Genomic DNA, 27,111 nt, shown 5'->3' with positions numbered 1-27,111 from the left:
TGGCTAAGAGGCTCTTCTGTGGATAAGTGAGACACTTCCAAGCACTGAAAAGATAATTCTCATAAGTAAAGATAAAGTCACCCGCAGCGTCTACCTTAGCCCCAGTCTCAAGTTAATCTCCCAGCGTTGAGACCACATTAGATCTCGAAGCACATTAGGCCTCAGAGTCTAGCCTAAGTCTTACTTTATGCTCTTGGAAAATCTCAAATGGAATGTGGCTTATCCTCTGGCACAGACCTCTTCTTAGGCAATGCATGACTGTCTATCTGTCTCACAAGTAAACCAAGAGCACCCCAAAGAGCACGGAGTTTCAAAACAGAAAAGTGAGGTTTGCTCCATGTGTCTGCTTTGCAAACTAATTCCACTGTGCCTGATGGTATTTTTTTTTTTTTATTTTAGGGGAAAACAAAAACATGATCCAAATAGCCGTACCCTGGGAAAATGAAAGCATGATAATGCACAAATGTAACAGTACAAGTTTGCCTCCCAGTTCCCAAGCCAAGTCACGACACGATGGTAATAGCTTTTAAGCATGAACAACTTCCTGCTTCGAGGATGCTCCAAGACTCTACAGCCAAGGGTGGTGGGGCCTGCCTAGAGTCCCAACACTCTGAAGGATGAGGCAGGAGGAGTCAAAACCAGACTGAGCCACGTGGCCTGGAAATAAGTAACGAGAAGAGCCATTCCAGAAAATCAGAGAGTATCCATCGAGAAGAATGTTCACTCTCTATTTAGCTAGATGAACATTACTCTGATAATAAAAAAATCTTCACTATGCAGAGCTCTGTAAAGCTTGGAAACTGGGGGGCGGGTGGGAGGGGCTGTACTCTTTGTTGCTATTTACATGTCACCAAGCCATGAGAATATGTGACTTAGTGTTGCAGGCAATTAGCAGGTAGGTCAAATCTTCATTTTAGTAACAAATAGATGTAAAATTTGACGTAGAGGAGTGTCACTCTTATGATATCAAGGTTTAATCTTCTGAAAGGTATCATCAAGAGACCCAGGCAATGGCAGTTATAAGTAATACTCCATGAAGGTTCCTTCGCCTCAGATACCTACTAATTCATCAGCCTGGAGTTGTCTGCTACTTGGCTGCCTTTTGGTGCCTGAAACAGAGTAAAATTACAAAATGATTTGGTCTGAACTTCTCTAAAGAGAGCCATGTTAGCCCATTTCTAACCCTGTCATTAATAAACACCGGAGAATGTTTACTTGCTACCAGCTTTGAAATCCTCTTGCAATTTTCCTTCTTAATTACTACGTCTTTGCATCTAGCTTGGTTCTTCAAAAGAAAGTTTAAAAAAAAAATCAGTGTGGATTTTTGTCATTTAAAAAATCGGTCTGAGCCGGGCGGTGGTGGCGCACACCTTTAATCCCAGCACTCGGGAGGCAGAGGCAGGCGGATCTCTGTGAGTTCGAGGCCAGCCTGGTCTACAGCGCGAGATCCAGGAAAAGCGCAAAGCTACACAGAGAAACCCTGTCTCGAAAAACCAAAAAAAAAAAAAAAAAAAAAAAATCGGTCTGAGGGACTTGCAAGAAGGCTCAGTAAGGAAAGGGTCTCAGCACCTGAAAATTCAAGCTTGGAGACCCGAGTATGATCCCCATGACTCATGGGAAGGTAGCGGCAGAGAAGCAACTTCACATAGTTGTCCTCCAACCTCCACGTGTGTGCTGTGACATGTTTTCTCTCTCTCTCTCTCTCTCTCTCTCTCTCTCTCTCTCTCTCTCTCTCTCTCTCACACACACACACACACACACACACACAAATAATAATAAAAAATTTGGTCTGATAAAAGCAAAATTAATATTGATGAAACAAATGTGCCACTCATGTTAAGATATGCTAAACGGGCTGGTGAATAAATTTCCTATAAATTAATGGTAATGAAGAAGAAGCCTACGTGTCTGTGTGAAGACTTCATAATGCTGACAACCCATAATAACCAGACTTCAGAAGCAACAGAGAGAACTGCCACAATGGTTCTCTACCTTCTTAATGCTGTGACCCTTTAACACAGTTCCTTGTGTTGTGAAGACCCCAACCATAAAAATTACTTCATTGCTACTTCATAACTGCAATTTTGGTACTGTTATGAATCGTAATGTAAATATCTGTGTTCTGATGGTCTGAGGCAACCCCTGTGAAAGGTCATTTAACTCCCAAAGGGGTTGTGACCCACGGGTTGAGTGAGAATCATTGTCATCAGACAGAGAAGGGTCTAGAACTCTGCCAGGAACCTAGGCTAGCACTTCCTTTGAGATTTCATTTCAGATTCACCAACAGTCAAGTGTACTTTAAGCACAGAAAATATTTGGCGGCACTGGTTTGCTTGGCAAGCAAAGGTAAGCCGACTGTTCTGTCATAACTCACGTACGAGCCTAACACTGCTCTCTGATTCCATGGGTCACGCCAAGTGACTTGTCCCCCAACCCTGCTTCGCAGCTACCCACACATACCCACACTAAGAAACGCAGTGAGTCTGTAATCAAGCCTCCTGCTTAGTTAGATGGTCTACAACCCCCTTCTTACCCTGTTGTTGCTAAATAGTAAACACTCACTACACCCCAGAAACCAGAAATTCTGGGGAAAATGAAATTCTATTGTCCAGAACCAAAGACTGAAATTTTCACCAGATCAACCAAAACTAGTTTCCCAAGACAATTCTTCCAAACCTAGGCTTTGTCACAGTGAGCTTAACATATGTCAACTCTATACACATGACCCCCAAATAATTTCAAGTGTTACTAGAGAGTATATCCATAAAGCTGTTTAGCCCCAGAGACCACCCCAAACATTATAAGCTATTGTCACATAACACTCTTGGTTACCCTCCAGAATTCCACTGCTAAAGACACCACATATTTGTGTCATAGAACACAGCAAAATGAGGCTGGGATGGACCCGGAAGTTTCAGCCCCACTGGCCAGTAGTGCTAGACAGTGGGTGCTAGGCAAGTTACCAGAGAAACTCTCTGGTTATCCTCCAGCACAGGGTTGTTTAGAACCTTCAGACATAGAGCATATTTCTGCCTCACTAAAATAAAATAAAATAAAATAAAATAAAATAAAATAAAATTACATATATATTTGTGTGTGTGTGTGTGTGTGTGTGTGTGTGTGTGTGTGTGTGTGTGTGTGTGTGTGATTACCAATATGGCCTACTATTCCTAGCTTTTTAACTGGGTGCTATGGCTTGAACTCGGGTCCACATGCTTGTCTGGCCAACATTTTACTGACTGAGCTCTCTTCCCAATTCTTGCTTTTTCTCTTCTCTTTTCTTTTCTTTTTTAATGATGCAGGGTTTTGCTGTGCCACCCAAGCAAGTCTTCAAACTTGTAACCCTCTTGTCTCAGTCTCTCAAGTGCTGGTCACCACACCTGACCCAGTAACTCATTATTTAATGGGAAAACCAAATAGTGTGTGTGTGTGTGTGTGTGTGTGTGTGTGTGTGTGTGTGTGTGTGTGTGTGTGTATTACAGATATAGAAACTGGATCAAATGAGGAGTCATACCAGATATAGATACACAGATAATCAGAAAAGTAGAAATGAATTTGCTAACAGATGAAATACTGGTCAATACTGTGTAAGACAGATCTGTAGGTATAAATATTGGAGTCATGTTTTTCTATAAAGTAGAAATCAATTGAATCTCTACCAAAAGGTATTCATGTGTATTGCTCTGGGGAAAGGAAACATCTGCATTTCTAGCAGGTGTGCACATTACCCACTGACACTGCCTAACAGCCGAATCCATAGAAGGACAATCTAAGGAACACTCACCTTTCAAACAATAATTAATTCCCAGAGGATGGGTGATAAAGCCCAGCCCTTGAGTGAAAGGATCCTAATGCTCTCTCTTGCCCACATTCATGTCTTTGACAGTTTCCTGGACTGAAGGTCAGTCGGTCTCTCCATCTCTATGCTTGTCTCCTTGTCTGACTTAAAGCAACGGTTGCTTCCTTCTGTCTGCTAACCCCGCTATCTGAAGCTGATCCTGCCCTGAGAAAGCCCTAGAACACGGTGCTGTGGCACAGGCTTCTAATCATGGTGGGAATCATGGAACCATTGGAATAGCAGGATATCTGTCCCCAAGGTTTGGATGTAGTAAGAGATACAGGCTCTGTGGCAATAAAGCCACCAAGAACACATCAGGATGATTCTTATAGAGCCTGGAAACCCAGATTCATTATTATGCTGGGAAACCACCGTTGTTATCAATGGCAGCCTTGGTATTCTACACAGCTTCAGACAGATTTATTTATTTATTTTTTGATTGAAAATAAACCTATTTCAGAGGACGTGTAACTGCTGTAAAGTTCTACATGCCAAAGACATGAGTCTGGCCTTATAATTTCAGGCAAGTCATACCCAAATAAACAACATGATTGCTGGGTGCTGCATGCTGTGCTGGATGCTCTACACGTGTGATCTTACCCAATCTGTAAAAGAGCTCCAGGAGGCAGATGGCATCATTTGAATGCCACGTTACTGAATAGCTGGGCCAGAATGAGAATAGTAAACAAATAAAATTTCACTTAGATAGTAAAAGGCAAATACGGATTGGAGACATTGTTGATGCTGAGCCACAACTAAGTTATGACTTGTGCATAAAAAAAAATGAAGCCGAGGGCCGGTGGGATGGCTTAGCGGGTAAAAGTACTTGCTGCACAACCCTGATGACCTGAATTCAATCCTTGGAACCTGGAGATGGCGGGAAGGAGAGAACCAACTCTACAAAATTGTCCTCTGACCTCCACACATGGACCCTGTCACATGTGCAGTGTAACACAGAGTTAGATAGTTAATTAAATACCTGACATATATGTGTAGGTTGTGGTTCTATGGATTTGAAAAATCACTGTTTACAATAGAACCAAGTAGGACTTCCCATGAAGAAAGAGTTTTCCCAGGAAGGGAAACTGACAGAGTGGGAGCGTTCGGCTTTCTCCTGAATGGCTCTAAAGAGAAGAGAAATAACCCAGGTGTGCCCACATGTTTCACAGCTGCGGTCTTTAGGCAGAACCTACATGAATGTCTGAATGTCTGCTGCACCTTCCTGGGACTCTTTTTCCTACTGAAAAGGTTTGCAAGTCTGTTTATTTACTTTAGTGGTGCTGGGACCAATCCCAGGGCCCCGTCCATAAGAGATGGAGGCTCTATCACTGAGATACACCTCCAGTCCCCGAGGTTGTTTTTGGCTATTACTGTTATTTCCAGTTAGCTGAGTAGGGAGGAATGTGGAATATAGGGAATTCTTGACCTCCTCGGCATCAGTTGTTCCCATGGAAACAGTCACACATTATAAATCCTCTTACTCCCAAAGACTTAGATCTTCTGTTTCAAAGTTCTCCAGTGTATCTACTGTCTCAGTCAGTTAATAAAACCATCAGAACTGAACTACTGGGCAAGCGTTATCAAGTCAGGGATAAGCCAATCAGACTCAGAAACAGAACTACTCAGGAAAGCGGGAACGGGTGATGATCGGAGTCCATCTCGGTTCATCATTCCACAGAATAGCTTCTTTGCTCTATCTACATCTCTAATCCCTCTGACTCTCACACCCAGAATCTGGCTCAAGACTTGCCTGGGGAGAAAAAAAAAAAAAAAAAAAGCCTGAGCCCAAGCAACTGGTAAACCAGCATTTGGCCTAGGCTCCTGCTTTTTTTTTTTTTTTTTTTTTTTTTATTTTATGTGCCTTGGTGTTTTGTCTGTGTAAGGGTCCCCTGGTCTCCTAGAACTGGAGTTACAGACAGTTGTGAGCTGCCATGTGGGTGCTGGGAATTGAACCCGGGTCCTTTGGAAGAGCAGTCAGTGCTCTTAACTACTAAGCCATCTCTCCAGCCAAAAGTGCTTTTTTTTTTTTTGGAGACAGGGTTTCTCTGTGTAGTTTTGGTGCCTGTCCTGGATCTCGCTCTGTAGACCAGGTTGGCCTCGAACTCACAAAGATCCGCCTGCCTCTGCCTCCTGAGTACTGGGATTAAAGGCATGTGCCACCACTGCCCGGGCTCCTGCTTCTTTTAATGGTATTGATAGAAAACTGCCAGTTGGTGTCATCAAACTGGTAAGTAGTCACTGACCAGAGTTTAGTGTCACTACCACGGTTCATCCTCACAGTGATGCTATGACCATCATGGACTAAGACGTTAGACCTGGTGCTTTCAATGTTGGTCACTGCAGAAGACACCTCCAGTGAGTGTTTGGCACACTGCACATATACCAAGTGTTACAGTGGGAAAACAACCAGGGTTATTAGAAAGGTGGGAAGATTTGAGTCCTGATCAATCACTTGACTAATGCTGACCAGGTCATGTGTCTTTAAAATACAGACAACACACTGCCGCATCGATCTCTTCTATTCAGCTAGGAAGATGGTCAAAAGGGAATGACCGCCGGGCAGTGGTGGCGCACGCCTTTCATCCCAGCTCTTGGGAGGCAGAACCAGGCGGATCTCTGTGAGTTCGAGGCCAGCCTGGTCTACAGAGTGAGTTCCAGGAAAGGCACCAAAGCTACACAGAGAAACCCTGCCTCGAAAAACAAACAACAACAAAAAAGTGAATGACATAGCACTGAACATCCTACTTGGATTCTGACCTGGCCACGTGAAATCACCTAATGTACCAGTGTGACCAAGATATACACAGAAATGCCACCGTGAGGGGTTAAGCAGTGGCCGCCGGAAGCAGGAATGATGACGACGACAGTCCTGGCCCTGGTTCTCCCGGCTCTAAACTATGCCTTTCACAATAAACAGATTGCAAAGCTTGACTACGATATCAAGAGGCATCTGAGCTGGGTGTAACGGTGCGTACTGATCATTCCAACACTGAGCTGAGACAGGAGGATTGCCGGTGTGAGAGGGGCTACAAAGTTAAGACCCTTCTCAAAAAAACAAACAAACAAACAAAAAAAGTTGTACAATAGCAACCGGTGCTCTTAACCCCTGAGCCATCTCTCCAGCCTGAGGTCAAGTTTTACGTAACAAATTGAGATAACCAAGATTGTTTTTAAAAGTGTGTGTGTGTGTGTGTGTGTGTGTGTGTATGTGTGTGTAGTATGCACTTGTTAGTGTGAATGCATGTACGTGGGGGAGGATACATATGCAGATATCCATTTGGAGGTACAAGGTTAACACAGGGTATCTTTCTTCCATTGCTCTCTATCTTTGTGTTTTGAAATAGAGTCTCTCAATGAAGCTCAAGTTCATTGATTTGTCTAGACTAGCTGGCAGTGACGTTACAGATCTGCCTATCTTCTCCCACAAACTCACCCTCCGGCACTGGAGTTACAAGAATCGGCCACCACACCTTTACTTCCCCTCCCTCCCTTCTCCCTTCCCTCCCTCCCCCCTCCTTCCCTCCTTCCCTCCTCAGTGTGGGTTCTGGAGATCTGAGCCCAGGTCCCCCTGTTTGCACAGCAGGCCCCTTACAAACTGAGTCATCTCCCAGGCCCCAATGTAGTCAAGATTTTTAAATGAGGAAGAGTTTTCCGGCTTAGGAAATACTTGGTTTCGTATAGTTTGTGGTCAGTGAATGGATGGACGGGCATTCCCTGATACTTATATGAGGGCAGCTCTCCCGTGTGTCGGTTGAGCAAGACGTTCACAGGTATGAATGAAAGAGGTAAGGGTGCAAGAAAGTACTGACGGGCCAGGGCATTTTCAACTCCCCGTGTGAAGGAATCCAACTTCCTGAATGAGCGAATCATGTACCATGGGCGGGTGCTCTCCTCATTGATGATTTCCCACTAAGAGAGGGGGTTTGTTTGGAAGGAGAGTGTTCTGACACTGTGTGTGTCTGCGTTAGCACTAAGTCATCGGGGCCTGCCCTGCTATGCAGCGGACACTCTTCATATTTCTCTGTCTCTCCCTGTGTCTCTCTCTCTCTCTCTTTCTGTCTCTCTCTGTGTCTCTTTCTCTCTCTCTCTTCCCTCTTGTCTCCCCTAAGACAATCACCACGGTGTAGCTTGTGTTTTTGTTGTTGTTGTTTTGGGTTTTTGTTTGTTTGTTTGTTTGTTTGTTTTTCGAGACAGGGTTTCTCTGTGTAGCTTTGGAGCCTGTCCTGGAACTCACTCTGTAGACTAGACTGGCCTCGAACTCACAGAGATCCGCCTGGCTCTGCCTCCCGAGTGCTGGGACTAAGCGTGTGTACCACAACTGCCCAAGGCAGCATGCTTTTTGTCTCTTAGTTTTTATGCTTTTTTTAAAACGTTAATATAAAAATGACAGGAGAGGAGAGAAAGAAAAAGAATGGAAGAAAAGAAAGCCTTAGAGTCCCTGACTAAAAGAGCAGTCCCCTGTGGTTGTTCCGATTTGGACCGGCGTTTGAGGAGAACAAACTGGCTGGAAGAAGCCCTAAGAAAGCACACGGAGTTGGTACCTTGTTGTGGAAAGACCTGCACACTCATTGGGCGTGATGCTTAGGAATTCCCACTGCACCCAAAGAAACTATGACCCAACTGAGCCCCAAGCAGGAACTAAACAGGGCTCAAACCAGGCCTCTGAAACAGGAAGGAGGGGATAGTCCCTGTGGCTGTCACAGAGGAACTGACCTGTAGCGGCCAACTCCCAGGAGACTGGCACTAGCCAAGAGCCCTGGTGAGACAAGCCAGTGCTATGCACTCCACGTAGGTCTCACCTAGAGAGGGAACCCACTCGGGCTATCAGCTGACAATGTCTCAAGCAGGCCAGGCCAGCCAAGTGGAGGAAAGAAACACGATCATAGGAACAGGAAGCAAGGCCAGTTGTGACTATCTGTAGTTGGCTATTTTGGGTAAGAAATGGGAGCTCTAAGAAGGAATCAATTTTTTTATACTAAGAACTTTTCTTTTTAGATGCACACGCACACACACACACACTTTTTCTTGCAAAGTTCCTACTACAAATCATTTAGGAAAATCATTTCAAGTAGCCAGTTATTCCAGAAACCAAGAGGCGGTACTGTGCTCCAGGTTTAGATGAGGCAGCAAGAGCAGACCCAATGGCACGCCAGCACAAGAAGAAAGCGTGTGTGGGTGACCACAGGGGCTATTCCTTCTTAAAGTCTAACAAGCCAGAGCTGGGTAGGTAGGTCGCTTGGTTTCCATGGACTTAACCATTGTTTCCTCTTTTGAAAACTGTCCTGAGGCTTATCTCTCTACAGAACTAGAGTGACTGAAAAATACAATGAAGCTGCGGGGCAGTTCAGGCCAGAGGCTGCAAACACTAACTGCTGTGTTGATGGACAAAATGAAGTCTTCACTTACCCGTGGCATTATGGGTGAAAAATGAGCACTACTGAGTTTGTCCATACCTCTACTAAAGCTGCGCTGTAACTGAGGAAGATCTTTTACTCCTAACCCTAATCCCCCTGCCTCTACCTCCCAAGTGCTAAGATTGCAGGCTTGGGCCACCACACTTAAAGAGTTTTCTTGTGGCTGTTATCCTACTGTTGTGTGGATGGGTATGTGGCTGTTATCCTCACTGTTGTGTGGATGGTGTGTGGTTGTTATCCTCACTGTTGTGTGGATGGTGTGTGGCTGTTATCCTCACTGTTGTGTGGATGGTGTTGCTGTTTGGAGCGCTGGAGACCAAACTCAGATGCTTGCAAATGCTGGCTAAGTGTTCTAGCATGGAGTTATATTCCCAGCCCCTACCTAATTTGGATGAGTGTGTGCTTAAAATTTTTAAGTGTGTGTGTGTGTGTGTGCGCACACGTGTGTGTGCATGTATATGTGTGTGTGTGTGTGTGTGTGTGTGTGTAGTGTGTTTACCTGTGCTTAGACATGTAGAGGTCAGAGGTCAACATCAGGAGTCTCTCTTTATTACTCTCCATTTTGTGTCTTTGTGTTTTAGGATGGGAGTCCCTCACTGAACCTGGAATACGCCATTTTAGCGAGATTGGCTAGCCAGCAGGCCCCTGCAATCCTCTTGTCTCCAGTACTAGGGCTACAGACTCCCTTTCCCACACTCAGCTTTCATGTGGATTCGGAGGATCTGAACTCAGGTCCTCAGACTTGCGAAGCACGTACTTTACCCACCGAGCCGACGCCCTAGTCCCTGATGACCTAATTTTTTAATATAAAAATATCTTTCCTTTTTAAGAACATTATATTAAGTTGTTGGGTGTTTTTTTTTTTAATCTTCCTCTATGTTATAATATCCTTAGTTGGAAAAATAAAGTGTTGGGCAAGTACATTTCAGTTCTCTTGAGTTTTTTTTTAACTGGTTCGTGGGAACCACTGGTTCATCAGGAATACACACTTCATCTTCTCCCTCAGAGTGAATGGCAATACTTACAAAATCCGGGCTGGACTTGAAAGCAGAAATGCAGAAGTCAGCAGCGAGACTTTCAAGAACTCTCTCGGTCTAAGACTGAGGGGCACAAGGGTGGTGTTTTATTTTACCAAACGAAACTGGAAGTCCTAAGACGGCGAGCTGGAGGCAAACAGAGGCAAAGCCTGGAAAGGTCAGATGGCACTCTGGCAGGACAGCCCCAGGGCCACTTTTAGCGCAAACTCGATTCCACTGAAAACACAATGTGGATGAAAATAGCAAAGCCAAGTGCCTAAAACTTCAGCTAGCACATGCTTCCTTCCGGCTCCCCACTATGGCTACAACATGAAGCAGCGAGCAGGAGATTGCAATCTTCAGCGAGTCAGGCTAAGAGGAAGGCCCCAGCAGATGCAATAATGGCTCACGGCAAGGAAAGGGGAAGTGGGCAGTCCATCTAAACCAGTGCCCACCAAGAGGAAGGCAGGTGGCTTCGAGCCAAGCAAGGTCCCTAAGCGTTACATCAGCAGCGAGTTGAAGGCCCTAAGTGGGTTAGGAGAGGAAGAGCGCTGACAGAGGTGAAAGTATTCCTACATCTTGCTGGCATCTCCTCTTCCATTGGAGCATCCTTCTTTTCCTGCATCCTCTCTCTCTCTCTCAGCCCCTCCCCTTCTCCGAGTTGATGCTCCTCCTATCAATGGACAAGATGCATCAGAGCAAAAGCCACTGGTCTAAGACTCATAAAAGTATATCAAAACCCCAGTGTAAGGGATTAGAAACATCACTACCTGAATGTTTAGAGTAGCGAATGGGTTCCATATGCCTGAACTAGCAAGACAGGCATCTGGAATCTGCCACCTCTAACACTGATGCTGAGAAAAGGTGTGTAGCAATCGGAAATCGTTTAACCTGAATGGATCTGTACAGCTTCTTTATGGCCCAGTATTTTCATAAGCAAAATAAAGAGACAGTGGAGGCCACTCCAGCAATACACATAGAACTGGTGCCCACTAAGTGTTTTTAAGAGCTGGGAATGTTGCTCAGCTGCTAGAGAGCTTGCCTAGTATGCACAGAGTCCTGGGTTTGATCCCCCGTGCTGCATAAATGGGGGGCTGTAAACCCAGCACTCAAGAGATGGGAGTTAGAGGATGGGAAGTTCAAGGTCATCCTCCACTGCATAGTAAGTTCAAAATCTGAGCACTGAAGGTCTGTCCACAAAGGCAGCACCTTGTATCACTGCCACCTGTAACCTTTACAGGCTTTTACGGCCTACCACACAAGGGGCTCGGAGCAGGTGTGGTTTAGGTTGGTATCTACCATCTCTGAGTGAGACTCACTTATGTATAAGGCCATAACTATCTTTAAGACACATAAGTGTTTTTCACAACAGCACTAATTAAGCATGAATCAGCTTTACTTGACAGAATAAGAGAATGACAAATATAGTCCAGAAACAAACCAGAATAAATAATAATACAATCCAGAATCCAGTGAAAACTTTCATTCCAATGTATTCTTCAAACAGACACCAGCACACAAAATAGGGGAAGCTCTAACAGTACCAGCGCTCCTTGTTCCGTTATTCATTCTACTAAGCTGAACTACTTGGGCTCCATTCTTCCTTTCTAAGTGCCACCACTCAGGCTCTGGGCTACTGCAGCTGAGTGGCAGAGCTGCCATCCCACATGAACAAAGTGGGATTTCCAGCACTGGAGAAGAATTAACAACAAAACAAGACCCAGGTCAGGCTGTCCTTGCTTATTCTCCTATCTGGTGTCAGGTGCCACCTCCTTTAAAAAACTACCCTTTGACCCCGCAATGGTGGAGCACACCTTTAATCCCAGCACTCGGGAGGCAGAGGCAGGGAGATCTCAGCCTGGTCTGCAGAGGGAGTTCCAGGACAGTCTGGGCTACACAGAGAAACCCCTGTCTCAAACCAAAACAAACAAACAAACAAGCATAACCTTCAATGAGGCTGGAGAGATGGCTCAGAGGTTAAGAGCACCGGCTGCTCTTCCAGAGATCCTGAGTTCAATTCCCAGCACCCACACGGTAGCTCACAACCATCTGTAATGAGATCTGGCACCCTCTTCTGTGTACATAGTAAATAAATAAATCTTTGGAGAGAGAGAGAGAGAGAGAGAGAGAGAGAGAGAGAAACTACCCTTCAACCCACCTACCCTAGCTCTGAGTGCTGGGAATCTGGCTTCTGATTGACCCTCCCACAGGCTCTGTGACTCTGTGACAGCCCAGTCACAGGCTCCACCTTCCCACACTCTCTGATCTCCTCAGGACCAAGGACAGGCCATAAACAAGCAGTTACAAATCTCTATGAGGTACAGTGAGTCATTTGCAGTAATAATACTGAACATTTAAAGAACAGAATAGATCATTCCAACCATCTACTCTCCTAAAAGTTTAAATGACTCACTCAAAATCACAGAAGAAACAGGACCAGAATCCAGACCCCGAAGCTCCTGTTCCCAAACTCATACTTTCTTGCTTTCACAGATACACTGAATTCAGAGGAATCTTAGACATTTGATTCAGTTCTCTCTCCACCTCTGCCCTGGTGAACTTTTCAAATAAAGAAACCCTACCAGAAGGCACAAAAAGTCTTTCTTATAAGTATATGACCCAAAGCAGAACTGGATAAACACTTAGCCCACCTGGAGGGGCCATGCCCTGTATCATCAGTATTCAATCTCCAGGTGAAGGTAGGGTAGGGGTGGAGAGAAAGGGCCCTGACCCAGGGACCTGCAGTTTCTGTGCCTAGCCAGCCTGTGAGCTAAAACTGTCAACTAGTACAGTGTGATCATCCACACCCATACTCTCTTAGCTTGCTTCATTTGGTTTTGGTGTTTGAAAAGGAGTCTCATGGTGTAGCTCAGGCTGGCCTTTGACTCCCTGGCTGATAGCTCAGGCTGACCCCCAAACTCTCAATGGCACAATCATTTCTTAAGAGACTGTTTATGATGGTTCTCACAGCAGAGTTGGATACCTGTGAGAGAAACTTGAAAGATGGCAGAGTCTCAGATATTTACTATCTGGGCCTCTGACAGAAAAAAAAAAAAAAAAAACAGTTGTCCAGCTCCAAGAAAGGAGAGTGACCACTCTCTTAGACATCAGGGGAAAACCTAAGTTTGACTACTATCCAAGCCCAAAGCCTTCGGGTTAGAAAGACCAAGGGGTTAAGACAAAACTGGCACCAGCCTCATTCCATCACTGCCTCATGCTGAATAAGGTATCTTCTAGCAGCCTGTCGGCAGTGACCCACACCTTTAACCCCAGCACTAAGGAGGCAGAGGCGAGTGGATCTCTCGGTGAGTTTGAGGCCAGCCTGGTCTGCAGAGGGAGTTCCAGGACAGCCAGGGCTATGTAGAAACCCTGTCTTGAAAAACAAAACAAAACAAAACAAAACAAAACAAACAGACAGAGATATCTTCTAGCTGGACAGAGACTAGACTCAGGCCTGTCTAAGTTGAAAGAAACAATGGGTTTCGAGGTTGGCCACTGACAAGGAATCCCAGAGCACATCCTTTCCCACTGTTCCTCACTGCACCTAAAGTCTCTGAAGACCTTTGCCAGCTCTTGATTCCAGGATCCCGCAACAGAGTACTTCCTTTGATTCTAATAGCCAAGGTGCCCTACATAAAGGCAGCCAGAGGCCCCTGTGAACTTTTAGCACTCTGCACTGACCAGTCACTGCCTACGAGTCCTAGGGCCAGCGATAGATTGGTTAGTTATCCCACCTGGTAAGTAAGGAACAGTCTTTTTCCCAGCCTGGCCACAGGATTAAGTGAGATAGAGTTCCAATGTCCGTGCTCTTCTAACCTTTCTCCCTTTCGAAGAGATGGTATTTGGACTAACAGAGGAGAGCCTTGTTAGGAAAGTTTCCTTCATATTAGCTGATGGTTTAAGATTTTTTTTTTTCCGGACTCCTAGGAAAAATATGCCCACTCTATCATTGCAATAAAAATAAGCTCAAGTTTTTATTTGGCTTTCTTCCTCTCATATCATTTGGTTCTTTGAAGCTCCTTCCAAATTATAATCCAAAAATAAGAGCGCTATAATTTTTAGAAAAGTTATGTTTATGTAATTTTTATAGCTAGCCACCCCGAGCGAGAGCCAAGCTATAATATATTATATTCATGTTCAGTTATGAAGACACAGACTGTTTAAAAAATACCCCAAACCAGAAACTCCTGGTTTATTTAGTCTGGCTTTCCCTAACATGAAGTTCTTCTTGTTCTTAAAATATTCAGCTTTGGCTGAATTCCAAAACAGACATAAGCCTACTTCAGGTGTTTGGAAGAAAGGCTGTAAGAGAATTAGATTGAAATATAAGACCCGCGATCACAAATCTAAGAAGCTTACTGTTTTTGAAGAGACAAAGCCGCGTTTCCCACCACCACCATTAGAAAAATTAGCACGTCTGTTGACTTGGTTTCACTGGGTTTCAGTAGCACGTTGCCATTCCTGACATTTGCTGACAGACGGCTAATCGGCTAATCGCTTCAGTCAGGAGAACGCTAACACTTTCTGAAATCTGAAATAGGCTAAGAAGGGAGACATCTCCCTTCCACAGACTATATGCTAGCAATCACTTTAATGGCCAACCGAATCTGTCATTAAAACAGCATAGGAACTCTTTAAAGGATGTTAAACTATAAACCCTTCCAAAACCTACCACAGTATATGGGGGTAGGCAGGGTGGTATTTTTTTAAAAAAAAAAACTGGTTCTTTGGGCAAAATTCTAACAAAGATCAAACATTTGGTGTAGTTTTACTCTAGGATGTAGTTATCTGACCGTTCAAATAGGTAAGAGGATGGGAAATCCAAGTCACCGAAACCTGAAGGTGAAATGAGTTGGGCAAGGTCAGGCCATGCTTTGAAAACTCACACACATACACACGCTGCACGCGGCTGACTGCTTGGCATAGGGCGTTCCGCACTCCCCAGAAGGCACCGAGAACAGCACAGCACCTCGGAGGGCCACAGGTGTGTGTAGAAGGAAACCTAACGATACTCTGACTGGCGAGAACTGATTGAAACAATTATCTCGCAATGCTGAAAAGGTGTTCCTCAAGCCTTGGACTTGGACCCAGGGGCTCCACCGCCGGGCAGCGAATAAATCAGCGAATCTCCCGCACAAATACAGTCTCCTGCACCAGCACACCCTCTCTGCTAGGAGCGGCGGGCGCCGGGATAGTCCCGCAACCTCTCTGGTGGCTCCCAAGGCGCGTGATGTAAATAGGAAGCTTGCTTCCCGCCCACGAACAAAACAAAACATTCTCCACGATGACGGCCAGGGGAAACACCTCGGCGGCCACGGCGAGGAAGCTGCCACTCACCTGCGTTGTAGAAACGGTCCAGCACGGCGGTTTCCCCGAAGTCCAGTTTCCCGAAATGCAGGGTCTCCAGGGTGGCGCCCACCGCCTCGCACGCCTCCCGCAGGCTCTGCAGGGCCTCGCTCTCAGCCACCACCAGCTGCCCCTGGCTCGCCTCGTTGATCACATATGCCACGGTGGTCCTCCGGCCGCCCCCGCTGCCAGAGTTGCCCCGGCCTCGGGTGGCGCTGCTCCCGGGGGTGGTAGTAGGACACCCGGTGCCAGGAGCGGCCGCGCTCTCCACGTTCCAGAAACTGCCCGGCGGTGGCAGAGGCAGCTGGCTCGGCTCGCCCTCCGCTGCCGTCGCCGCTCCTCCTCCCCTCCGGCAGCTGCCGCCCTCCGGGATGGTGCAGAAGCCCGCGGACGCAAAGGGCGGCACGGAGAAAGTGATGCCCTCGCCGGCTTCGGTGCCCATCTCTGCCTGCCGGGCTGCCGCGGCAGCGACCCCGGGGTCCCCAGCCCAGACGCACCGCCTGGCCAGCCACAGCTCCGGGCTGCTCCGCGCACGCCGGGCTAGGCAGCTGCCATCGCGCGCCGCGCCTTCGCCGCCGCCGCCGCGCCGCCGCCTCCGCTCGGGCGCCCTGTCCCCCGGGGCCACGCCGCTGCCCGGAGGCGGCTCGCCCCTCCTCGGCGCCTCCGTGGCCACGCCGCTCGCCCGCTGCAGGGTGGAGAGTCCACGGGGTGGGGACGCCAGGCGCGGCGAGCGGGAAGGGACCGAGCTTCCTCCTCTTGGCGGGCGGACCAGTCGGCGGCCAACCTGCGCGGCCGCTGGCGGCTCAAGGGCGCCGCGCTCGGGGAGCCGCGCGCTGTCGCCGGCGGAGCGCGGGCCGGGCGAGGGCGCCCTCTGGGTGCCGCGCGCTACCTGGAGAACACCTTACGCGCGGTGGGCGGGCTGCCCCGGGGCCGCGTCCCGGAACCGCGGTGGCCGCACCCGAAAGGACCCGCCTCCCTGCTCGGCGGCAGCTCCCCTGCATCGGCTCCGGCGCCTCCTCCTTCCTTCCCCTCCTCTTTCACCGGATCGCCGCGCCCTCCGAGTCCCAGCGTCGGTCTGGCAGCTCCTCGCAGCCGCTTGTCGTCTCGGCCACCCGCCTCCGGCCGCCCACTCGTTTGCAGCACCGAGAGCCAGGGCCCGCCCCTGGGGAGGGCGTTGCTGGGAAGCTGCAGCCTGGATCGAGCACACTGCTCCCGGACCTCAGAGAACCTGCAAAAGGGGCTGAAAAAAAAAAAACAAAACAAACAAACAAACAAAAAACCCGGGCGCGCACCCCTGCGGGATGGTGCTAACAAGTGTCTCTAGCTTGTACTCTCCGGGTCAGCCCACCGGGCGGTGGCAGCGCTGGGCACAGCCACCGCGCCTCGCACGGGTCCGCTCGTGGGCCGCGCGCACTCGAACCGCGTGTGGCGCTGGAAGCGCCGGGGTGACCCGCGTGCCGAGAGGCGGGAGGATCCCTACTAGCTCCCTAGAGCCCAGGCCTCAAGTGGAAAGTGGTTTATAAGTGACAGGGGCGCTAAATTTAGAAATGGTCGGCTAAATTTATCGTGGCAGCTGCTGGTACTTTTCGTTGTAAAATTTCCAGTGGCTTACGCTGTTCTCGTTAATGAGTAATTGATTAGCTTCAGTGCTGAATGATTTCATATGCTCGTTTAAAATCCCCTCCCCCCCCAAAAAAATGCCAGATGCTTAACATAGAAGATGCGTGGGAAAATTATCATCCAGAGTTGAGAGACGTTGATTTGTTTCCTTTTTTTTTTTTAAATTGAACCACACACACACAAGAAATGGGTTTGAGCACAATCAAAAAGCTCGCACTTATTTTGAGAAGCAAAACCAGATGTGTAGATTCCCAGAGAACTCTTCCAGAATGCTGTGCAGTCGTGTTAGGAAAGCCAGGGCAAGTTGGAAGAGATAAAGGATTTGGATTTCCTAACTCGAGGTTAGTGAGTCAAATTATAAAAGAAGAAACATGAAAACTCCGTGCCAAGCTCCCCAAAGCCTTACTTGGTGCTGTTGTGTAAGGGGACCTGGGGGAAGCAACAAATTCAGACTACAGCAATGTCCAATTCTTAAATGTTACAGCGTTTTATTGATAGTTTCCAAACAATAACATTTTCCTTTTTGTGACTTTATTGTACTCCCCAAACCGTGGAAGCCTGGGAGGCTCATCTGCCACTCAAGTTCTTCTGAAGCAGTCACTAAGTTCATTTCCTACCGAATAGCATGGTCACCTCCTGTTTATAAAGTAGTAAGCACACATTGCCAGGCTGCCTTACAAGTGCGTCTTAAGTCTCCCATGTTTCGATGAGTCCAGAGGAAACAAGCCACCCAAGGTCAACACCAGATTGGGTTCTTTTCCCCGCACCGTACACCACAGCCAGGCTTCCTTACCTATTAAAAATGGAACTAAGTGAATACTTAATACCTGTAAGGGCAAGTATTTTGCAACATAGAAATAAAAATAACTTCAGGACTGGTATTCAAAAATCTAAAAGGGAAACATTATACACTTGATAACAAAATCTTTCCATGGCAAATGTAGCGTAAAGTAGATAAATAAAATGTTATCTGCGACCGATATCCCAGTCATGAGTTTCTAAAAGTAGGAAAAAGATAAAAATATCCTTTTTCAAAGTTGTGTGTTACTTGTGTCTGCCTGTGGGTGTGTGGGTGTGCCCTCAGAGAGCAGGCGTCAGAACCCCTGGAGCTGTAGTTACAGATAGTTGTGAGCTGCCTGATATAGGTACTGGGAACTAAACTGTGGTCCTCTACTAGAGTAGTAAGTGCACTTAACTAATAAGCCATCTCTCCTGCCCCTAGAAAATTCTTTAGAAAGAAACATAAAGTCATATACAATTCATGATCATGGAAATACAGGTAACTCTTAACCTATCTAGAAAGAAGCCCTGCTCTATTCACAAATACAAATTAAAAATTATGCTTATATAACCACTTTTGCTAAAAGTATTGGCAAACTTCCTGAAGTTTTACAACACACATTTTGAGACTGGATGTAAGAAAATAGACACTCTCATTTCTGGTGGAATATAAATAATGAAGATAATGAGTATGTTGGCACATGCCTATAATCCCAGCACTTGGGAGACTGAGCCAAAAAGATCACAAGTTTGAAGCCAGCCTAGGCTACCTAGCAAGGTAGGCAGAGGCAGTCGGACTTTGTGAGTTCAAGGCCAGACTGATCTACAGAGCAAGATCCAGGAAAGAAGCAAAGTTACACAGAGAAACCCTGTCTCAAAAAAACAAAACAAAAACAAAAACAACAAAAAAAATACAATTAAAAAAACTGTAAAGAGACATTGTTAATATCTAGCAAAATTACATGTACATTTATGCTTGACATAGAAATCCCACTTATAAAGATTTATCTCAAGAGTTGAGGACATGCAAGTGTCTGAACCAGAGTTGGGAGCCCCTCCCCCATCTCCAGCACTTAAAAAAGCCAGGCACACAGTGCGCCCCTGAACTCCCAGTCCTGGGAGCCAGGAGAGGACAGAGACTGGTGGGTCCCTGAAGCTTATTGCCTGGCTAAATTGATGAGCTCCAGGTCTAAGGAGAGATCCTGTCTCAAAAAATCAAATGTGATCTGGAGAGTGATTGAAAGACACTTAATAGTTGACATTTGACCTCTACACACACTTACATATACACCCAAATACGCAGATGCACACACAAAAACATGTTCTACCAGTGTGTGCGTGCAGAGAAAGGAGAAAGAGAGAGAGAGAGAGAGAGAGAGAGAGAGAGAGAGAGAGAGAGAGAGAGAGAGAGAGAGAGGAGACTACATTGTTACTGGAGTCCCCACCCCTGTTTTTTCTAGTTTTTTTTTTTCAATGAGTAGTGAGAAACCAAAGCTACATTTGATTTCCTTAAGAAAGTGGCAGCATGTTGTCTACAGTTTGTTCTTTTAAAATACTTTTATCGCTTCTTCGAGAATTTCATGCTGTGTACTTTGATTATATTCATCCCCCATCACTTTATATTTTTTTTAAATATTGCACTATCCGCAGAGAAGGGTAAGGAAACAATGGGGAATGAAAGAGATGAACCTCCTGATGAGAAGGAATGTCTAGATAGTGATGTGGCAAACCGAGGTCAGCAGTCCTCCAGGATACACAGAATGACTACAGTTCTTCCAGGCTGGGGCAGTTAGATTCTGAGAGAAGGAAGCCAGGAAGAATTTCAGGAATGTGTGTACAGGACTCTCTAAGTCTTTTGGTGACTGCTACTCAGCACATGTATAGGATAAAATGCTTCAGATCAGGCAAGAGCCACCTCTGGGCCCAGCCTAAGTATCAGGGGGATCTAAAATGAACAAATCCCTCAGCTGACACAGATCCAGGGATAACTAATGCGCTATCCTACCCTCCCTTAGCCAGGGTAGAGACCTCACAGAAGACATGTAACATTCGAAAGAGATCCCCAAATGCGGAGCATTCTAAAGGGCATTTTAGGTGCGGCGTAGATTAGCTTCAAAACCAGAAAGTTCACCCCGAAATAACTAATTGCTTATCAGAAAAATCTAATCAGAAAATCTAAGTTTTGGAAGAGCTATAACAAGAGTATGCAATAGGTAAAATACACATGACTTGTGCCAAAGCTCCTCGAACAAAAACAAAAAAATCATGACTCTTAATAAAGAGAAAAATCAGCAAAATACAATCACAGAGGGGCTGGAGAGATGGCTCAGAGGTTAAGAGCACTGACTGCTCCTCCAGAGGTCCTGAGTTCAAGTCCCAGCAACCACATGGTGGCTCACAACCATCTGTAATGAGATCTGACGCCCTCTTCTGTATACATAATAAATAAATAAATCTTTAAAAAAAATACAATCACAGAAAGGACTAGATGAGGTAGCAGAGACATCAATACAGTTGTTGGTTATTAAAAATACAGGATGCGCCGGGCGGTGGTGGCGCACGCCTTTAATCCCAGCACTCGGGAGGCAGAGGCAGGTGGATCTCTGTGAGTTCGAGGCCAGCCTGGTCTACCAAGTGAGTTCCAGGAAAGGCGCAAAGCTACACAGAGAAACCCTGTCTTGAAAAAAAAAGAAAAAAAAAATACAGGATGCAAATGAGGGCACAAGCATATTGATGAGAAAAACAACACAGAACCACATGGAATGGTGTGGGAACAGTTTCTAAAATTTGTTTGTTTCCTTCTTTAGTCTCAGTTTGAGTTTTTAGAGACAGGATTTCTCTGTGTATGTAGCCCTGGCAGTCCTGGAGCCCACTCTATAGACCAGGCTAGCCCAAACTCAGAAATCTACCTGCCTCCTAAATGTTGGATCCAAGGCGTATGCCACCATGCCCAGATTAAAATTTATTTTTAATTAGATGCAATTAGCAACAGATTAGACACTATGGAAGACCCAATCCGTGAGCTTGAGTAGTAGAAGCAATGCATAAGTACACATACTTATTCTATGTAAAATTTTACCTCAAGATCTCCTCTAAGTCTTACACAGCTCAGCATGTGATTCTGACTTACATCCAGAAGAATCGGGCCCAAGATTCTAGTTAGGAATTTTCCCAGCAGAGTCACCCAGGACACAATTCCCACATGCAGTACATGGTAACAATGCACCTGAAATGTTACCTACCAGCGAAGCTCAGAGACTGGGTACCCAGGAATTCACAAAGATTCCAGACTCATAAGGAAAGCAAGTGCCCAGCATGAACCATGCCCTTTGCACAGTTTAGGCACAGCAAGCTATTTTTAGCAGGGGATGAAGGAAATGCTCAGAAATCCAACCTTGAACACCGACCTTTCTAAGAATAGTAGGTCTCAAGTCTGCTACGTTGACTCTTCTCTGAATTTTTCCAAGCTGTTCACCATGGATATGTGTAGTTTACTGGAGTCACTTATGATTTAATAAAGCTGTTTTCCTTAATAAAAACTGTATGAATAAAAATAAAAACAATAACTGGGTCATCGAAACATTATGCTGGACAAAAGATAAGAATAACAGAAACACACATATTAGTAGTATGGAACGTAGAAAAGACAAATACAACTCACAGAGACAGAAAGTGGGTCAGTAGTTCTCCAGAGGGGGCAGCCCAGGATGTGTATAATGGATTTGTATAATGGATAATTAATGTACAAAATTGTCGAATAACTTCATTGAAGTAGTTACATGGGAGTATACATTTTTACCTATTCATTGGAGTATACACTTAATTGGGCATGATGGTAGGTCTGTAATCCCAGCATTCACAGCAGGGGTGTAGAATCACGCGTTCATGGCCAGCCCATGCTACACAGTGAGTCCCAGGCAGTGGTGAGAACTGGTCTCAAAATTAATTAATGAAAGTTTGTTTATGTCATAGTATGGAAAAAACTCAAAACAGTGGAAAGGGAGGGAATAGGTAGAGAAGACATGAATAAAACATTTCTTATTTTGTAGATTGTGACTTTGGAGTTATGATACTGTTATATGCAAATATAACAATAAAGGTTAGAAAAGCAAGATCTTAAAAAAAAAATAAAACAATACTAACTAACCTAGGATATGTCTCATTGATAGGTCAAATATGGGAGAATTTGAACAGAGATAAGGACAATAAGTCCAACTAATTAAAACACGCTGTGCACATTTGAATTCGTGAATTAATAATGAAGCTACAAAAACTAATTGGTTAAACATGGATAACGTGGGTGAACGGGCGAGAAGGGAAAGAAATTGAAAGGGGGGTATTTTGAGGCAGTTGGAGGGGGCTGGGGTAGATATGATTGCATATCGTATTTCATTGTGTACCTGTAAGAAATTCTCAAAAATAAAGAGAAAGTTAAAGAAAAGATGGCCACACACAGAGAAATTCCTTGCTGAATATGGATATATGGCAGGGAGAGGTTAACATGCTCGTCTGTCTACTTTTATTCATGTTTAAATTATTCCACTCTAAGAAACAAAAATACTCTGGAAAGATTTTTTTTAAATACTTTTAAACAATAGAGAATTTTATCATAAACATGCATGGGAAACTGAATGCCTACGACAGATTAATTTATATTGACTTTAATTTGTAAAGTCATTGAATTTCAAACTCAACTAACTTCAGCTTTTGACAAACAGACCCTAAATTTTTCATGATAGTCAATAATTAAAACTGACCACTATAATAAAGAAAAGTGAAAAGGACGGACTTAGTCTATCTGAGAACAGGACGCTCTGTGTGTGTGTGTGTATGTGTGTGTGTGTGTGTGTGTGTGTGTGTGTGTGTGTGTGGGTGTGTGTGTTTCATATATGTATATATACATAGAGAGGAGACATATTTAAATAAACGTCAAAAACAGTAAGTTATAATAGGACAAGTGTAGGTTTTAAAAAACAGTATTACTTGAGTAGAAATGCATAATGCTAAAGGGAAAAACATGGAGAAAAAGAATTCAGAGTAGTTAGAAAATACATTTTCTTCCAAGGAAGAAATAGAGAGACGGATAATCAACTTCTTTTCTCCTGGCATGCTCTTACGTAGAGAGATGTCACTTACCTGACAGCTGATATTTACTATGTTCTATTTTCTTGATCAACAACATAAATGAGGCCAGTATAGCTTAGCATTAACAACGCTGCATTTTCCTTCATTTACTCTCCTTGAGAATTTAGCTTTCTCTTTAAACCATTCTGGGTTTTCACAGATTTTATCTCATTGAAACAACCAGAGGCATCACTCTCTATTTTTAAGTAGTATTTTTAGTTATTCTTTGAAATTTTCATACATGCATATGATGTATCATGAGCATATCTACCCTATACCCCACCTTCAACTCCTGCTAGAGTCCTCCCCAAACATCACCCTCCCAACTTCATGTCTTCCTTTGTTTGTTTTTATAGCCCACTGAATCAAATCAGTGCTTCCAAAGTGCGTTCATCAGCGCGCTGTCCACTGGAGAATGGACAACCTATTAGTGTCCACACTGCCAATAAAATAACAGTTCTACTCTTAGCTGTTATCAACTGCCAAGAGCTCCTGAGCTAGGAGTGAGGCCTCGGAAGCCCCTCCCCTATCCATGCTGGATATCTCAATGGCTTGATGTTATGGCGGTCTTATACAGGTAACCATGGCTCCTGTGAATTCATGTGTGCTACAGCCAATGTCAAGTCCAGAAGAGCATCTCCCTGCACTCTACCCATGCTTTGGGTCTTACATTCTTTCCATAGCTCTTCCATGATATCTCCACCCCATGCCCGCCACCTCCCACCCCCGACCCCTGATCCTTGGGGAGGAGAGTTTGCTATGGATGACCCATCCTAAGGCTGAACACTTGTAGTCATTTATTCTTAGCATTTCCACCATTTCCGACTCTCTTATAGGCACGGTTCTCTTTTTTAATGTTCAAGGTCTTACCACAGATAAAGACGCTTGCTACCAATCCTGATATCCTGAGTTCAACTCCCACGAGTTGCCCTCTGACCTGCACAGGTGAGCCATGACACATGTCCTTTCTCCACAAAATAGATAATGATAAATAAATGTAATTTTTTAAAAAATTAAGGCAGTGGTGGCACACACCTTTAACCCTGGCACTCAGAGGCAGCCAGATCTCTATGAGTTTGAGGCCAGCCAAGACTACACAGAGAAACCCTGTCTCAAAAAACAAAACAAGCAACAACAACAAATCCTTTAAAAAAAAAAATAAAGAGACAGTGTAATGGAGGGAGGAAAGAAGGAAAGATTAGAGTAAAAAATTCAACCTCTCAGATTTCTTTTTTTTTTTTTTTTTTTTTTCTTTTTTTTTTTTTTGGTTTTTCGAGACAGGGTTTCTCTGTGTAGCTTTGCGCCTTTCCTGGAACTCGCTTTGGAGACCAGGCTGGCCTCGAACTCACAGAGATCCGCCTGGCTCTGCCTCCCGAGTGCTGGGATTAAAGGCGTGCGCCACCACCGCCCGGCAACCTCTCAGATTTCTTAAATCACTCTTCTGCCAATGATAGGGCAGAGTTGAGTAACAGGGTCGATCTGCATCTTTGTAAAATCCAAGACTTCACTATTAGAAGAGATTCAGAACTGCATCCCCCTCTTTCTTTGAAGTTCCTTGCTTGTTTTCCTGTCTTTGAAGTCTCAATTCTTCTCCCACGCACTATTAAATTTCCTTCTGTTTCTTTGAGCTTACAACAAACTTCACCTTTTAATTCCATACAAATGCATTCACAGCCACCCTTTCTGAATGAAAACAGTTTCCGGTGAGATAATCATGCCCCTCACCAACTTTCTGTGAAAGCATGCCTGGAGTGTGCAAGTTTTAGATGATCGACCATGCGCCCTGTTATTTCCAATTCAATAGACTTCCAGAGTTAGTGTGATTCACAACATTCCTCGCCTCTTTTTGGAAAGAATTGGAACTTTTACCTGTAAAACAAACGACCTTATACTTTAAACCCAAGCCTTAACATTTATAAATATTTAAAATCTATTGTCAACTCTCTGCCTGCTGCTTCCCTGGAATTCTTCTGTTCAAATACAGGCAGTTCTATTATCCTGTACATTCTAGGCTCATTCTGACTTCTAAGATACCCAGACTATGCAGAAGTGGATTTCAGGAAACCTGGCCTCTCCAGACCAGGTGTTTTCTATTCATTTAAGGTCAGGGCAAGCTGGGTGTGGTGGCACATCCCTTTAGTTCCAGCACTTGGGAGGTAGAGGCAGGTGGCTCTCTGTTAGTTCAAATTCCAGGACAGCCAAGGTTATGCAAAGAGACTGTCTCAAAAAAAAAACCAAAACCAAAAAAAGAAAAGCAGAAACAAAAAAGGACTGGATAACCTCTAATGTAGTGCAGCATTTTTATAAGGCACATATTCTGGTCATTCTAAGCCCACTATTTCAAGAACATTTTCTGTGGCCAGCTCCTCTTCAAAGTGGACAACAGTAAGAGCCCCCCCCTCCGAAAAGGGGTGACCCTAACTAGTGTTGTATGGCCATGCATAGATGGGGGAACCATATACGCTACATGAAACCGAGCCTTGGTCTTAAGCCTGGGCTTGTGTACTTATGGGTCCACGGAGTAGGTGACAACCCCAAGAGAAAAGTCAGAGGTGTGAGCAGAAGAAATAGATGGCCACTGCAGAGGCTCGAGGCTGCTCCTTGTAGCTTTGAGGAAACTGCTGGCCCTAACAGTTTCGAGATGAATTCCCATAACATTACTCCCACCCACTTTTCCTTTAGCCTTTGTGACACTATCAATATTTCCTAAGTTCTCAAGTCTTAAAGCTCACAGGAGAGACTGCTGTGGTCTCTAGGCCTACTACCCAGCATGAACAGGACTGGATGAGAGTCAGCGGAACACTTGAACGACAACAGCACTTCATGTTTATGTTGCAAATGACTTTTTTTTTTCTTAAATATGGAACGCTACATGAATTTGTGTGTCATCCTTGTGCACGGGCCATGCTAATCTTCTCTGTATTGTTCCAATTTTAGTCTATGCTGCAGAAGTGAGCACGCAAATGACTTTTTAAAAGATTTATGTTTTATTTTCTAAATATGTATACATGCCTTTCTGTGTCGGTGCTGTGGGATGGTCTGTATGTCAAATGTGTTGCTGATTGGTCAATGAATAAATCACTGATTGGCAGTGGCCAGGCAGGAAGTATAGGCGGGACTAACAGAGAGGAAAATGGAGAGAACAGGAAGCTGGGAGGGGAGACACTGCCAGCCGCCATCAGGACAAGGAAGATGTAAAGTACCGGTAAGCCACAAGCCACGTGGCAAGGTATAGATTAATAGAAATGGATTAATTTAAGCTGTAAGAACAGTTAGCAAGAAGCCTGCCACGGCCATACAGTTTGTAACCAAAATAAGTCTCTGTGTTTACTTGATCGGGTTTGAGCGGCTTGGGACTGGCGGGTGAGAGAGATTTGCCCTGACTGTGGGCCAGGCAGGAAAACTCAAGCAACAGTCGGGGTATGTGAATGTAAGTGTAGATGCCTGTGGAGGCCAGAAGAGGGCATCAGATCCCATGGAGCTCAAGTTACAGGCAGATGTGAGTTGCCCAACATGGATGCTGGGTACCTATCTAGGTCCTCTGCAAGAGAAGTACTCATGTGCTGAGCTATCTCTCAACCCCCCACCAATGAGTTTTGACAGTCTTATCACACCAAATACAGTAATTATATTTTTATCATGTGTGTGAGTACAATTCTGCCTGCCTCATCTCTTAAGTGTTTGCACATCTCAATTGGAGTCCCTTCTACCTTGAGCCAGCCCATGCAGTAGTAGAGAAGGGCCCTGAAAATAATGTGGTTCCTATTGTCGTGGTCATTCCCATGCTTCCTGACAAACACTTTTGAGAAAGAACTCTGGGATGTTTGTCTCACGGCCAGTCTTCTCATTTGCGCTCTGTGCGCTGCTGCTACCTTGGAAGGAAGGCTTTAAGAGTTAAGGGGCTAAGTTGGTGTATTCTGTTTCAATGAACAATTATTCAGACTTTGCAAAGGAAATATTTTCAGTATTTTCC

At 45.1% G+C, this 27,111-nt stretch overlaps 1 protein-coding gene and 1 non-coding gene across 2 annotated transcripts in view; both read right to left on the bottom strand.

Moving 5' to 3' along the window:
• The window catches only part of Map3k5 (mitogen-activated protein kinase kinase kinase 5), a 217,786-nt gene extending 201,327 nt beyond the window's left edge, over nt 1-16,459 (bottom strand). The window contains exon 1 of the mRNA XM_052751136.1: nt 15,606-16,459. Coding sequence (XP_052607096.1) covers nt 15,606-16,056 — 451 coding nt within the window. The 5' untranslated portion in view covers nt 16,057-16,459. The remainder of the gene's footprint in view (nt 1-15,605) is intronic.
• Nucleotides 16,460-25,992: 9,533 nt separating this feature from the next.
• On the bottom strand, nt 25,993-26,095 carry LOC128118803 (U6 spliceosomal RNA). The gene has a single exon (XR_008221330.1). It is a non-coding gene; the product is annotated as a U6 spliceosomal RNA (small nuclear RNA).
• Nucleotides 26,096-27,111: the final 1,016 nt, after the last annotated feature.

The sequence above is a fragment of the Peromyscus californicus genome, unplaced genomic scaffold, assembly GCF_007827085.1.
Source record: "Peromyscus californicus insignis strain IS unplaced genomic scaffold, ASM782708v3 Scaffold_22__1_contigs__length_63687245, whole genome shotgun sequence".
Taxonomy (NCBI): Eukaryota; Metazoa; Chordata; class Mammalia; order Rodentia; family Cricetidae; genus Peromyscus; species Peromyscus californicus.
Note: the sequence above shows the minus strand (reverse complement) of the source record. Positions and strands in the feature narration are given on the sequence as shown.